This window comes from Medicago sativa, chromosome 7, assembly GCF_051527215.1.
Source record: "Medicago sativa cultivar Bolivia chromosome 7, Bolivia_mono, whole genome shotgun sequence".
In the NCBI taxonomy this organism is placed as follows: Eukaryota; Viridiplantae; Streptophyta; class Magnoliopsida; order Fabales; family Fabaceae; genus Medicago; species Medicago sativa.
Window position 1 is genome coordinate 66,199,967 of NC_140755.1, and position 14,283 is coordinate 66,214,249.

Sequence of the window (14,283 nt, forward strand, 5' to 3'; positions counted from 1 at the left end):
AATAAACTACGATCATCCAAATAAATTAAACATAACCACATCAATTAAACACCAAAAAGATGACATGATTGTTCTAGACCATATCCCTAATCAGTTATCAAAACATAGATTAGCCCAAGCTTCTTCTTTTTCCTTTGGCTTCTTCAGGTTGTACAATGGAATATCTATCAAAGCAGTTTTGGATGACAAATTAGCCTGAACAGTTGAACTTCCTGCCATGTACATGCAGATATAAAGAAGTGTAATTAGTACCAATTAAAAATTATTAACTTGACAACAACCATGCTTCATTCGATGACAATTTTTTTGAGAGAACACGAATTTGAATCCTGGTTGAAACAATATTTAGTTAAACTTTACTTACTTCTTGATCCAACTTCGGATTACCAGGACTTCCTTTCTGCTTTCATAACGTGGAGAATAATAAGTACTACGACAGATGCGATATGCATGCTAAATGAATATTGATGATAATTTTTTTTACGCAAGTGTATAAAACCAATGATTTGAATGTTTCTTTTATAAATACTAATGTAAAGTTTTGTTTTGTTGAATGCTGTACTAACCTATGTACTGCTTGAGGCCGTTTGTCAAAGCGGATGTTGAGGTCAACGAAGCTTTTAGTATACTGAGACCCTGCAACCATATATGCAATCAAATATTGTTAGTTGTTACGAGTCTGAAACAAGAAATATTAAAACTAAAATCTCACACACTCCATTTACCTCCTCTACACCAATGCTAACGAAAATTTCCTCCACGTCATTAAGAGGGACCTTCATTCTTTCTAGATATGAAACAGCGTCAATGGATGACATTGGAGTCACAACCAAGTCGTCTGTCACCATAATTGTTAATGGTCCTTTGACATATCCTCCAGAAAGAGAGGATTTAGGATCAACAAGTTTCGCGGGTTCACCACTATCAAACGTGCAAGTTGACTCACACGTTCCAATTGGTAGTATCTGGTTCTTGAGTCCAAAATTGGCAAAAATACGAGGCTTAGTTAGTTTGTCTTTGAGTTTCTGTGACCTTAAACATCTCTCTGCATTCAACTCAGTCATGCTTTTATATAAAATATCAATGCAGCTTAAAGAAGAGAATCCTTCTAGCATTTGCAACACTCCTCCCATGGGAAATGTTAAAAAACTAAAAAGAAAATCTGCAAAATCTTCATTTTCTGTAGCAAACAAAATTTTTCTTTTTGATTTTCTTAGCAATACTTTCACAATCATATTCTTCATACCCTTATTAGAATCAGATGGTAAGCCGTTTCCAATCCTAAACCGTAACGTTGGGTTAGAATTACCAAGAATTTTTTCCTTTTTAAAGATAAAGTCTGTCAGAGGAGTTTTTGAGAGCAACGACAATTTTAGAAGATCAACTACCTGCAAAAATAAATACTTAATATAAGAATAATATAAATTCATCTAAAAAATCAACAAAAAAGATGATGATATATAGAAACCAAGAAAACATGCCTCCTTCTTGTTGATAACTAGTGTTTTTTTCTCAACATCCGCTATGTCATTTAGTCCGTGTGTCTGAAGCAAATGTAAACTTGTTCCAAGATCATTAGGCATCACACAAAGATCATCCGCAATTATAAAAGTAGCAGTTTCCTTAATAAAGCCATTCCCAACAGGAGTCAAATCCGTTTCGACGGCAGCAGCTTTGTTCAAAAGCTTTCCACAGATGCATTTCTGATTTCTATAAGTGGTTATACGGCTCCCATTAATATATCCCCTACAAGACTGCCAGTCCTTGCACGTAAAATACTGCGCAGGTGTGTCATCAATATTCAGTTTGAGTTGTCGACAATACGCCCCCATTGAGTTTCTAGGGTTGAGTAGCATTTCTTTGCAAGTATTGGACCATAGATAGTGTTCATCAAGATCTGATACACTTTGATAAAGTGTACTCAGGCTGCCAAATCTCACTGCTTCAATATCTGACTCCTTAGTCACAAGTCTAGAAATAGTTCCTAATGGTAAGGTTAAGAAGCTGAAAAGAGCATCAACAAAATCCTTCCCTGCTTCAGCATATACAACTTTGTTTATTTCGTTGTCGACCAAAACTCTCAAGGTGACTTCGTCACCTTGTTCAAGTGATTCAGTTGCAATGCCAGATGCCATAGGATAGAAATCATAGAATAACCTGAGATAAGCAAATTAGGAATAAAACTTTATTAACTTGTAAAATGGATGCTTTCTGCACTGTTTAGTTTTTACACAATTTTATTTTTTGGTCAAATGGTGTAGTGGCTAGAAATTCACCTCTTAAAATGAATAAGTGAGGTGTCTATGATTCGAACGTTGAAATAGCAATTGGTCATAAAAAGGTTTAGCTATTATTATGATGGATCATTAAAAACTTGAGCAAGTACTACCACTTTTTTTTTAATAATATACTCTTATTTATTGTATTTCACCACATTTATCTATTTCGCTAACTACAATTAATAATGATGTTTTAGTAAATGATACTAATTTTATTATTAAAATCACCTCAACTAATTATTAAAGCTCAACTAAGTATTTCTTTAAGAATCATGTACACCCCAAATAAGACAAGTAAAATGTAGTAGATCGAGTATTTTTTGGGAAAGGGAAATATTATCAATCACATCTAATTAGTCCTACTGTTCTTAAACAAATAATCTAATTAGTCGTACTGAAATGATTGCTCTCTTAATGAGTAGTCATTTTGTCCCGTGAGCTTAACTCAGTTGATAGGACATTTCATAATATATGCGGGGTTGTGGTTCGAACCTCAGAAACGCCACTACTCCACATTTAAATTGCTTGAGCTCTATCTATTAGACTATTTGAAAAAAAAAGAGTAATCCTATCATCCTACATAGAAATATAGATGCACTTGATTTAAAAAATAAAAGTAATTTGAAAAAAAAAAAGCAGACAAGTTCGTCCTTAAATTAAATGAGTGAAGCGAAGGAATTAGTCTAGTTGTAAAAAGACAGGTCTTGAATCCGAGATGTCACGGGTTCGAGCCTGCTTAGTACCCTTAGAGGAAGGTAAGGTAAATACCTTTGTAAGTGTTCTTTGAATCCGAATCCGCAGGTCCTCTCTGTCTTGGATTGGGTCACCATCCTCTCACCCTAAATATAATTCTACCAAAAAATGAATAAATTAAATGAGTGAAGTGGTATCAATATAGTACGTATAACTCAATCCAAATCGCAAATACATTCCTAGGTATCTCTTTATTTTATAATATTTTTTTTTATAAAAACAAAACAATATTAATTCATTCAAATTGAGAGATACATCATTCGACATCGCTCAATAAACACACAACATGCAAGATAATACTACAACGACAAAATATATCTCTATAAATAATATAATAAACAAAAAATGATTAGAATAAAAAACATATTCTTAAGTATCTCTTTTGTTAATAATTTTATGGATTAAATTTATCAATAAAAGAGACATTGTTGAAGTGTTTATAATTTCAATTTATTCTAAAATTATAATTATAGTGATGGCAACTCACATACATTGATGGAGGAAGATGATTGTTTACCCTTAAATTTTTATAATTTATGCAAGTACTAATAATTTATCCAACGTTCTATATTAAACCCTAATGTTATAATTTAGGTCAAATACCACGTTTGGTCCTTTTAATTTGACAGAATTCCTAAGCTAGTCTTTTAAGTTTTTAAAAGTTTTAAATAGGTACTTTTAGTTGATAAACTACTTCACCGTTACCCATGCTATCAGTTAATAATTAACTGATGCTGACGTGATGTTAAGTTGTTGACTTAAATCAAAACGCTGCATTTTAAAAGCTACAGGATGTCTAAACGTTACGTTTAATGGTCACAAATGATCATTCTAGCACTGTAAATGTCGTTTAATAGTGCTAGAAAGACATTTGTAAATAGCTGTCTTTCTAGCCCTATAAATGATCATTTGTAGCGTTTTGACACCCTGGAGTTTTGAAAAGGCAGCTTTTTAATCAAGTCAACAACCTAACGACCGACTACATCAACATAGTTAAACGGACACTGACAGCAGGGGTAACAGGTAAGGGTGAAATAGTTTATCAATTAAAAGGACATATTTGAAACTTTTAAAACTTAAAAGGACTAACTTGAGGATTCTGTCATACTAAAAGAACCTAATTGAAACTTCCAAAACATAAACTAACTTAGAATTCTCTCAAACTAAAAGGATAACCAATTATAACAAGTGCATGGATAACCAATTATAATTTCAAATCGTAAAAAATAAAAACGAAATAGAATTGCAGGAAACAATACTTAAAAGTTCGAAAACTAATTTGTACCAAAAAAAAAAAAAAGAAGAAGTTCTAAAACTAATAAAATGAAAAGCAAATGACACGTGTAAATACCTTAGGTTTAGAAATTGGAATCGTAAAAGAATGGGAGTGGATGACGAATGAGACCAACCCGTAGAGTAGTTAACAACTGCGTGTGGAGGGTTTAAAGGATTTAATTGGAGGGTTTTAACGATTAATACTAATAGTCCCTCTCAAAAAAAGAAGATTAACACTAATAGAGCTAACGATTTATGTGGAAGAAATTTACCAAAGCGTTCAGATGACCAACCCGTTGTTTTTAATGCGTTTTTTTTTTTTTTTTTATGAAATTAGTTATCTATACTATATATAAAGAAAACTACCATTTTTTGGTTGGATTTTTCTTTTCAAAAATACCCTTGATTTTAGATACAAATAACACATGTAACAAATAGATAAGAATAAATTTAATTTAAATATTAAAATAAATGTAACTAACGTGAGCAAAAAATAATGTTAAAGATTGGACTTTAAATCCTCTAAAAAAAATTAGTAACAAACGAGAGCAAAAAATAATTTTAAAGATTAAACTTTAAATCCTCTAAAAAAAGATTAGTAACAAACGTGAGCAATTGTTAAAGATTGGACTTTAAATCCTTTAAAAAAAATTAGTAACAAACGAAGCAAAAAATAATTTTAAAGATTAGACTTTAAATCCTCTAAGAAAAGATTAGTAACAAACGTGAGCAAAAAATATTGTTAAAGATTGAACTTTAAATCCTCTAAAAGAAAGATTAGTAACAAACGTGAGCAAAAAATATTGTTAAAGATTGTACTTTAAATCCTCTAAAAAAAGATTAGTAACAAACGTGAACAAAAAATATTGTTAAAGATTTGACTTTAAATCCTCTAAAAAAAGATTAGTAACAAACGTGAGCAAAAAATATTGTTAAAGATTGGACTTTAAATCCTCTAAAAAAAAGATTAGTAACAAACGTGTGCAAAAAATATTGTTAAAGATTGGACTTTAAATTCTCTAAATAAAGATTAGTAACAAACGTGAGTAAAGAATAATGTTTAAGATTTGACTTTAAATCCTCTAATGTTATGACTACCATTTATCGTAAACAGGGTCGTATTTTTTGTTGATGGTCCAGGCGGAACAGGTAAAATATTCCTTTATCGAGCATTAATGGCAACTTTGAGAAATAGAGGAAAAATTGTCTTAGCAACAACGTCATATGGTATAGTTGCAACATTATTACTGGATGGTAGAACTAAACACTCCCGATTTAATTTACCTTTTGATGTACAGTCAAATTCCATCTCAATATAAAAAAGCAAAAAGATCTTTCAAAGCTTTTAAGAGTAGCAACTGCTATAATTTGGGATGAAGCCCCAATGACAAACAGATACTGTTTAGAAGCATTAGATCGAACACTAAAAGATATTTTTGACTGTGATGCTCTATTTGGTGGAAAAGTTATGATCATGGGTGGAAATTTTCGTCAAGTACTTCTAGTTATTCAAAAAGGTAGTAAGACACAAATGATATATGCATGTATTATTAGGTCTTATTTGTGGGCGAATACATAAGTTATACATTTGGTACAAAATATGCGATCTATGAATGATCCTGAATTTGCACAATTTCTTAATGGAATTGGTGACGGTGTTGAACCTACCAAACCCAATGATATGGTGACGGTGTACAGTCAATACAAACTCTTATTGATCGTATTTTTCCACAATTAGATTTTCATGGATGGGATGCATCGTATATGGTCGAATGAGCCATAATTACACCTACAAATGATGATGTTCAAAAATTGAATGACATAATTATCAATCTTCCAGGAAACGAATATAATTTGTTGTCATTTGATGAGGTTGAAGGGGATACTTATAACTTATATCAACATGAATTCTTAAACTCAATTGCTCAAAGAAGTATCCCACCACATATTTTAAAGGTAAAAAAAGGGTACACCTTTGATGTTGTTGCGAAACAAAGACCCTAGATATGGCCTGTGTAATGGGACACAATTGTTATGTCGCGGTTTATTTAAGAATATGTTGGATGTGGAAATCCTAACAGGAAGCAATGCTGGAAAAAAAAGCATTCTTGCCTAGAATTAAATTAAAAACAAATGCGAGTTCAGGACTTCCCTTTGTGCTTAGTAGAAAATAGTTCCCCGTTAGACTAAGTTTCACAAAGGCAGACCATTCCCAATGTCAGAATCTATCTTCCATGACATGTTTTCAGCCATGGTCAATTATATGGAGCTTTATCAAGAGGAGTTTCTCAAAATTCAACAAAAGTTCTCCTTAAAGTAGGGAAAATAGAAGGAGATCAGATGGAGACTTTACGAAAAATGTAGTTTTTAAAGATATTTTTTATCGCAATCATATCAATGTTTCTTTTACATAACATGTCATTTATACATTTATGTTATGATGTACTAATTACTATTAAAATAAACAATAAATGATCATTATTTTATATGTAGGCAAACTAAAATATGCTGAGTTCATAAATAATTTTGTTATAAGCATTAACAATATTTTGTTTATAAATCAATATATCAATAATTTCCATTAATATTTTAAAATTTAAATTTTTTAATCAGAATTATACAAACAAACATAATAAAATAATCACATGCGTTAGCGCAGTAGAAAAAGCAGACAGACAGGCACGATAGTGCCCGTCTTTCCGCTAGTGTTTTGATAAAAATTACATTTAATATGTTTGTTTTTTTTGACAAACGATCTCATTTAAACGCGAACCAAATCGGTTGCAACAACAGAAGCAATACAAGAAGGGATTTCCTCAATCCAAACAGAATCACTCGAGTCTAAGGCAAACTTAGCTAGAGCATGAGCGACAGAGTAACCAACTCTTCGCACATGAGAAACTAAAAAAAGAAGAAAATAAACAACTAAAACTCTTACAATCATCAATCACCAAGACAAAATAAGAATTGTCATCACTATGTGACTTCAAAGCCTTAACCACATTAAGAGAATCATCTTCCACGATAATGTTTCTAAAACACATATCATAGGCAAATTGAATTGCCAACTGAAATCCAAGAGCTTCCACAATGGTAGCATCAGGAAGTATGTAACACCCTACTTCTATTAAGCGGTAAAATGCGCGAATATATAAATATATTTTAGAAATAGATGCTACGTCTTCCAATTTAAAACATACATGCATAAAGATCATGTTACATCACATAGCAGCGGAACACATATATAATCCATAACAATTATAAATCTCAGAAATAAGATACAAAAACAACATCCTCCAATCTCGGATACAATCATATCTCAAATCTCAACATAATAACGTCTCAACACCAAAACTACATAATCAAATAGGAATCCAACGTGCAAGAACTACCCTAGATCAGAGCCCTAATCTAGACACTTGCACAAAAAGAGGAACTTCGCTACTCGGCAACATCAACACAAGTCTAAGCATCCTGCACTCCATCTACCCGTCCATACGGAAAGGTAGGTGGTAAACCACTGAGGGTTAGCATTACATCATCATAATCCAATCAAAATTGACAAGAAACTTTGAGAATGAAAGATACATTTAAGAACGATGGATAACAAACTTGTTATACCCTAATTTTGGACCTAAAAATACTTATTCAATTCTTCTTTTCTTGCATTATAAGTCATTTGAACTGTCTCTGATCAATTGCATCTTTCCTTGCATTTTATTTCAATATCATTTGCAAAATTCACATAAAAGGGTATTTTAGTCATTTCCTGCATTCAACTCATTTTAATCTTTGAAAATTGTTTGAGTCTTTTAAATTGGTTCGTATAAGTCCTTGTCCCAGTCTCATGTCAAAATTCACTTCGAAGAATATCAGTTGGGTCATTTTTTAGTCAGTTTAGCCCCTAGGGGCATTTTAGTCATTTCCTATGTCAAAATTTCTTTCAATCTTTTTAAAATTTTGTTTGAGTCCTCTCAAGTAGTTTGAATAAGTCTTCATTTCAATTCTATGTCAAAGTCCATTTTAAAATTGCATTTGAAGTCATTTTGAGTCAGTTTTGCCCCTAGGGGCATTTTGGTCTTTTCATGTGTCAAAACTCTGTTTAAACTCTTGAAATTGTCTCTGAGTCTTTTAATTTTGTTTGTATAAGTTCTTGCTTTAATTTCCTGTTAAAAATCCATTTTAAAATTTCATCTGAGTCATTTTTAGTCGTTTTAAGCCTCCAGGGGCATTTTGGTCATTCCACGTAAAATCTCTTATTTGCTCTATTGTTTTTAATCGTCTCGCTTTACGTTAATTTTCAATTTACTTTTTCAATTCAATTTTAGTTTTAATTTTCATTTCGGTCCTTGTACTTTTGTTATTTGCATTTTAATCCCTTTTAGGTGTGTTAAGTCCAAGTGCCATGTGTCCAAATGCTATTGGTCCATAAGAGTTTGTTACAAGTCCAGTGCCATGTGGCAGCCAGTCATTGGTCCAAAGCTTACCATGTCACCTATATAAGTCAAAGTCATGGTCAAAGTCCATTCATTCAATCATTATCACATTTTTCACAAAATACACAAAATAAAAAAAAATCAATTTCTCTTCTCCCTCTCTTTTTCTCTCACGTGAATCATCACCACCACCACCATAACCATTTTTTTTCTCCACCACTCCACCACCATAACTAACTCACTCCACCACCATAACCAACTCTCTCCACCCTCCAAACCACCACAACAACCTCCTTCTTTCACATTCCACTACCACCTCCACCAAAACCACCACAACAACCTTGAATCCTCCATAACCAAACCTTCACCATCACTTTCAACTAACAACAATCATCATCATCATAATCCATCACAAACTTTCAGCCACAATCACAATCATCATCATTACCAACACATCCATTTTCGTTTTCCTTTACCACACAAACGTTCAAACACAAAGCAAAAGCCAAAACCGAAATTGAAGTGAGGAAAGAAGAAGAAAGAACGGTGCAGCAAGAAGGAAGGGAACAAATCCAGAATTGAACACAAGCAAAGAAGAAAACGGTGCAGCAAGAAGAAAGAGAGGTAACGGTTTCATCTTTGTTCATCTTTTCTTGCTAAATTATTCCGAAAATTGCAAGTTAGATCTAGGAGTTGGTGTTAGTTTGCTGGCTTTTTTGATTAGATATTTGGAATGAGGAAGAAAAAGGATGTGTAAAAATGAATAAAGTTTTCAAAACGGAGAAGTTTGGCTACTCCGGCACGGTGGCGCCACCACCGGCCACCGTGCCGGAATTCATGAAACTGTCGGAGAAGAAAGGGGGGGTGGCGCTGTTATGAGTTGTGAGGGAGAAGAGTTTTCACGTTTTCTTGCAAAAAGAAATGAACAAGCAATGTGTTCTTTCTTTCCATAAGTATCACCTTTGTACCATGACCCATGGAGCTACCCGATCCAGCCCATACCCATGCCCATTTTCGCAATTGGTTCAGGCTTGTTCAAGCCCAACGTTTTTTGTTTCTTTTTTTTTCAGTATGCTGTTCACACCCCCCCTTTCCTGCATGCTTGTGTTAAATTTTACTTTTTACACCCCTATGTTGCTCAATTTTCATGTTAATGTCCTAATCTTTTTTTTTTTATACGTTTCTAAGTACATTTGTGGCATTTTTGCAGTGTTTTTACAAATTGAAAATTGATAAAAAATAATGTAGGAATTTTCTTGCTTATGTGTGATACTTTGTGAAGAACTAGAAAGAACCTTGCATGATCTTGGCCCTTAATCTTGAGTATTTGATATGGAACCTTGCTATATGAATTTTATGAATATTGTGACTTTGAATCCATGAAATTGGTGCTGTTTGTGAATATTTCATTAATGCCTTGTATTCCAAGTTTTGTTTGTGAATAAATAATGTGAAATTTGCCTAATTTTTGTCTTAAATGCTTGGTAGTATATATTCCTTTGATCCTCTTTGTGAAAACTGAATTGAAATTCTTTGGGAACCCTTTGAAACATGAGGATTATAGGTCATATTCAAGCCTTGCATTGGTGATGAATTTTTTAGGCCTATTTCACATTGTTTTTGCTTGTTTTTTTTATGTAAATTTTCTTACTTTTGTTATGATAGCTTTGACTTGCTTTATATCTTGTGCTACTAACCACTTTCGTTTCATGTTTCATTCATTCATAAGCATTCCACACTTCATCTTCCTCTCCATCTTATTTCTTGCACTTTAAGTTTCAATTTCATGCAAAAATTAGAATGTAAAGATTTAGGAGTTCTTGTAATATTCTACTTTCATGTCATTTAAATTCTTGCAAGACCATAGAATGTATCTAGGGCATGATGTAAAGGACAATGGACTCTAATGATGTACACCGACACAAACACCGACACATGCACACACACCACTTTAGGTATATAGCTAGAATATGCATGTTTAGATGTATGTTTAGGATTGTATGTTTAGATGAATGTTTAGGCTTTATACTTAGAAAAATCAATTTTCCAAAAAATATGAACAATATCACTCAAACCATTTTCTAAATAAACCTTGGGATCAAAATCCCATTGTATTTTTCCCTTTTATTTTCTTAATCAAATTTCAATGAAAAATAGCCATACTTAGACCACATTTCGCAAATAACTAATCCCACCTCACATTTTCTAAATCTCATGCCCTTGAGGCCTCTCTCTCTCATTCTTCAACTTCTAATTTTCAAACTTAAAATCAACCAACAAAAACAAAAACATTTTTGGAAGCGAACTACGACGGATTTGATCCCTTAAACGGGTACGTAGGCAAGGACAAAATTCCTTCAATTCAAATAAAATAAAAATTCAAACACATTCTTCTCCCTCCAATTCTTCACTTAGAAAACTCTTAGGCCCAATATCACTTTTCAAAGTAGCATTTAAAAATAAAGCGCGCGCGTAGAAATTAAAGACGGTTCCTATAGGTTACTATAGTCGTTATGGGTGCCTAACACCTTCCCGTAGCGAAAACAACTCCCGGACCTTGATTCTCAAAGGGTTTTGCTTACTTTTTCTCTTCCCAAGAAAAAATGAGATATCACCGGTTAAAAAGGTTCAAACGTAATCAATGTTTGACACCCGAAAAACCAAGATAAAACAGCTGGCGACTTCACTGGGGAGATTCGAGAGTTACGCCTAGTCTTTATTTCCACGCTTGCGCTTCCGTTTTTACTTGTTTCTTTTACTTGCTTTCCTATGTGAATAAATGTTTAAATTCTTGCAAACGTGTGGGGTGAGAATATCAAAAGTCCTGCACCCGGGCTGAGTGAACTTAGGATTTAGGAGGGATATAATCGACAATTCATTCCGGGGGTTGCCCCGTGTTTTGGATTATGCGATCAATCCCACATAGCTGAGGCATTTTGGGGGTGATGTTGTCGGCGCGTGTTGTCGCGTTTAGGCACTTTGCTTCCAATTGTTCTATGACGCTATGAACCGTAGATAACCGAACCCATCCATGGCCATTTTCTAGGACGTAGTGCAGAGGCTAAACCGAGTGTTGTCTCGAGTTTTAGTCGTCACGCGATACTACACTCAAGTTAGACCTTCTTACGCATAATCATGGAGCGAGTGTTTGTCTCGTGACACCGTGATATACGTCGGAGAGGTTGCAACTTGGGAACTTTTTAGAACCCGGTTACTATCATCCAAAGCCCTAGTTTCACCGGACACCGTGTCCACCCATGACTCCTTGACTTTGAATCTCAACCCACCATGTTTTCTCCGTACTTGAACATAATCATGCATTCATGCATACATACATACATGCATAAACTTTTTTTCATGCATTTATCGGAGGACTTAGACAAGTCATCTTTTGAACATCACGGATGTGAACACCAAGTGATACCATCTCAACTAAACTTCTAGTTTTGCTCAAGATCTTCAAATAAAACCGTGTTTCTCCGTGATGTTCACAACCACTTTGACAAGTCTTCTGACAAAAAAAGAGTCTTTTTGCATTTGCATATCACGCATCATATGCATCATTCATCGGTCACAAATGGCTTCCCGTGCTCATTGTCTCCTGGTTTTTCCGCCGCAGTCTGAAAGGTGGCTCGTGCTCGTAAGGTTTACCAACCGGCTAGAATTCATCAAACAAGATTGTACAGGAGAAGAAACATGGCTAACCTTGGGGAAGAGAATGCCAGCCCCTCGGGCCAGCCCATTAAAGAGTCTAATCTGGACGAGGTTTTGAGGCTCATCAAGAAGAGCGATTATAAGATTGTTGACCAGCTGCTGCAAACTCCGTCAAAAATATCCATCTTGTCTCTGCTCCTAAGCTCAGAGGCTCATAGGAAAGTGTTGATAAAAGTACTGGAACAGGCTTATGTTGACCATGAAGTCTCTGTGGACCAGTTCGATGGAATAGTGGGTAACATTACTGCTTGCAATAACTTGGGGATCGGTGACGATGAGCTCCCTGAAGCAGGGAAACACCACAATTTAGCTTTGCATATCTCAGTACATTGCAAGTCTGACATGATATCCAATGTGTTGGTGGACACTGGATCATCCTTGAATGTAATGCCCGAGTCTACGCTAAGACAATTGAGTCATCATGGAATTTCTCTGAGGGGAAGTAGCTATTTGGTTAAGGCTTTCGACGGATCTCGCAAGGACGTTCTTGGGGAGGTAGATTTACCAATTACCATTGGTCCTGAGACATTCCAGGTCACTTTCCAGGTCATGGACATCAATGCTTCTTACAGTTGTCACCTCGGAAGACCGTGGATTCACGACGCTGGAGCAGTAACTTCTACTTTGCATCAGAAACTCAAGTTCATGAGGAACGGGTCCGCTGAAGGGACGTCATTTCAAGGCTTGACTGTTGAAGGCGCGGAGCTTCGAAAAGCTGGTACTGCTATGGCCTTGATGACACCTTGTCATCTTAGTTTTCCTAGGCTTTTTGATGACATTTTGGATCATTTTCACTGTAACTCTGGAACTAAGAGCCACAAAAGAGCAAAAGGGAAGGTTTCAGAGAAGTCAGAAATCGGTTACCGAAATTAAGCATCAGTAACCGATTTTGCTGCTGATTTTCATGCTCTCATCACTGGACATTTCGGTCACCGATTTGTATATTTCGGCCACCGATTTTGCGCATAGCTGGCACACGTTTTGATTATTGAAGGGTGTTCGGCCACCGATTTTGGGGGTTCGGACACCGATTTTTGACAGCACTATTTAAAGAGGACTCGTTTTCAGAATTAGAGATACGATTTTTGGAGATCAAAAAGACCTAGAAACACATAGGAGAGCGATTTGGAGCATCTTGGAACACCATTGAAGGAGTTTTAACAAGGTTTATTCATGAATTCATCTTGTAATTCTTCTTCTTTTGTTTATTGCTCAATTATGTGTAACTAAACCCTCCTTTGTTGGGGATGAATAGACCTAGATGAACATGTTTGTTATGACTTAGTTTATTTTATTGATTGAAATTCACATGATTGTTTCTCTTATTTCCGTTCTTAATGCTTTTTATTGTGTCGGCCGCCTTTAAATTGATTTACGGTTTATTTTGTGATACGGGAGTGGAATTGATAAACGCTTTGAAATAAGAGATCCTTGCCTTTGTAATCTAGGAATAGATACAAACCCTTGGAATCATTAAGAGAATTCTTGTTCGTTAATGCTTAACCCTAATCTTCAAATTCACTAAGGAATTAGGTCTTTAGTTTAGGTTTAAAGTTTTTGTCACTAAGGAATTAGGGCAAGAATAAATTAGATAATTCGGTAACAATCATATGAGTCGATTCAATAGTTGAGACTAAGTTATTAGCTTTTCATGGTCATCTATTGAAATTCATCCCTAGCATCTTTCTCCAATTAATCTTAATCACTTTACTTTCCGTTATTTTCATTATTGCACTAAAAACAAATCTCGTACCTTTTTGTTCAATTAAGTCTTAAATACAATTCGATAGTATAACGCGATCCTCGAGTTCGACACTCGGTCTTAC

At 34.5% G+C, this 14,283-nt stretch overlaps 2 protein-coding genes across 2 annotated transcripts in view; both read right to left on the reverse strand.

Moving 5' to 3' along the window:
• Nucleotides 1-561: 561 nt before the first annotated feature.
• Nucleotides 562-2,150, reverse strand: LOC146907809 (uncharacterized). The gene is made up of 3 exons (XM_085726204.1): nucleotides 1,482-2,150; nucleotides 726-1,388; nucleotides 562-636 (listed from the first exon to the last, which is right to left on the reverse strand). The coding sequence occupies exons 1-3, from the start codon at nucleotides 2,133-2,135 to the stop codon at nucleotides 562-564; spliced, it is 1,392 nt and encodes a 463-aa protein (XP_085582330.1). The 5' UTR covers nucleotides 2,136-2,150.
• Nucleotides 2,151-7,489: 5,339 nt separating this feature from the next.
• Nucleotides 7,490-14,283, reverse strand: part of LOC146907810 (uncharacterized) — a 38,652-nt gene continuing 31,858 nt past the window's right edge. Inside the window, exon 4 of the mRNA XM_085726200.1 lies at nucleotides 7,490-7,792. Coding sequence (XP_085582326.1) covers nucleotides 7,773-7,792 — 20 coding nt within the window. The 3' untranslated portion in view covers nucleotides 7,490-7,772. The remainder of the gene's footprint in view (nucleotides 7,793-14,283) is intronic.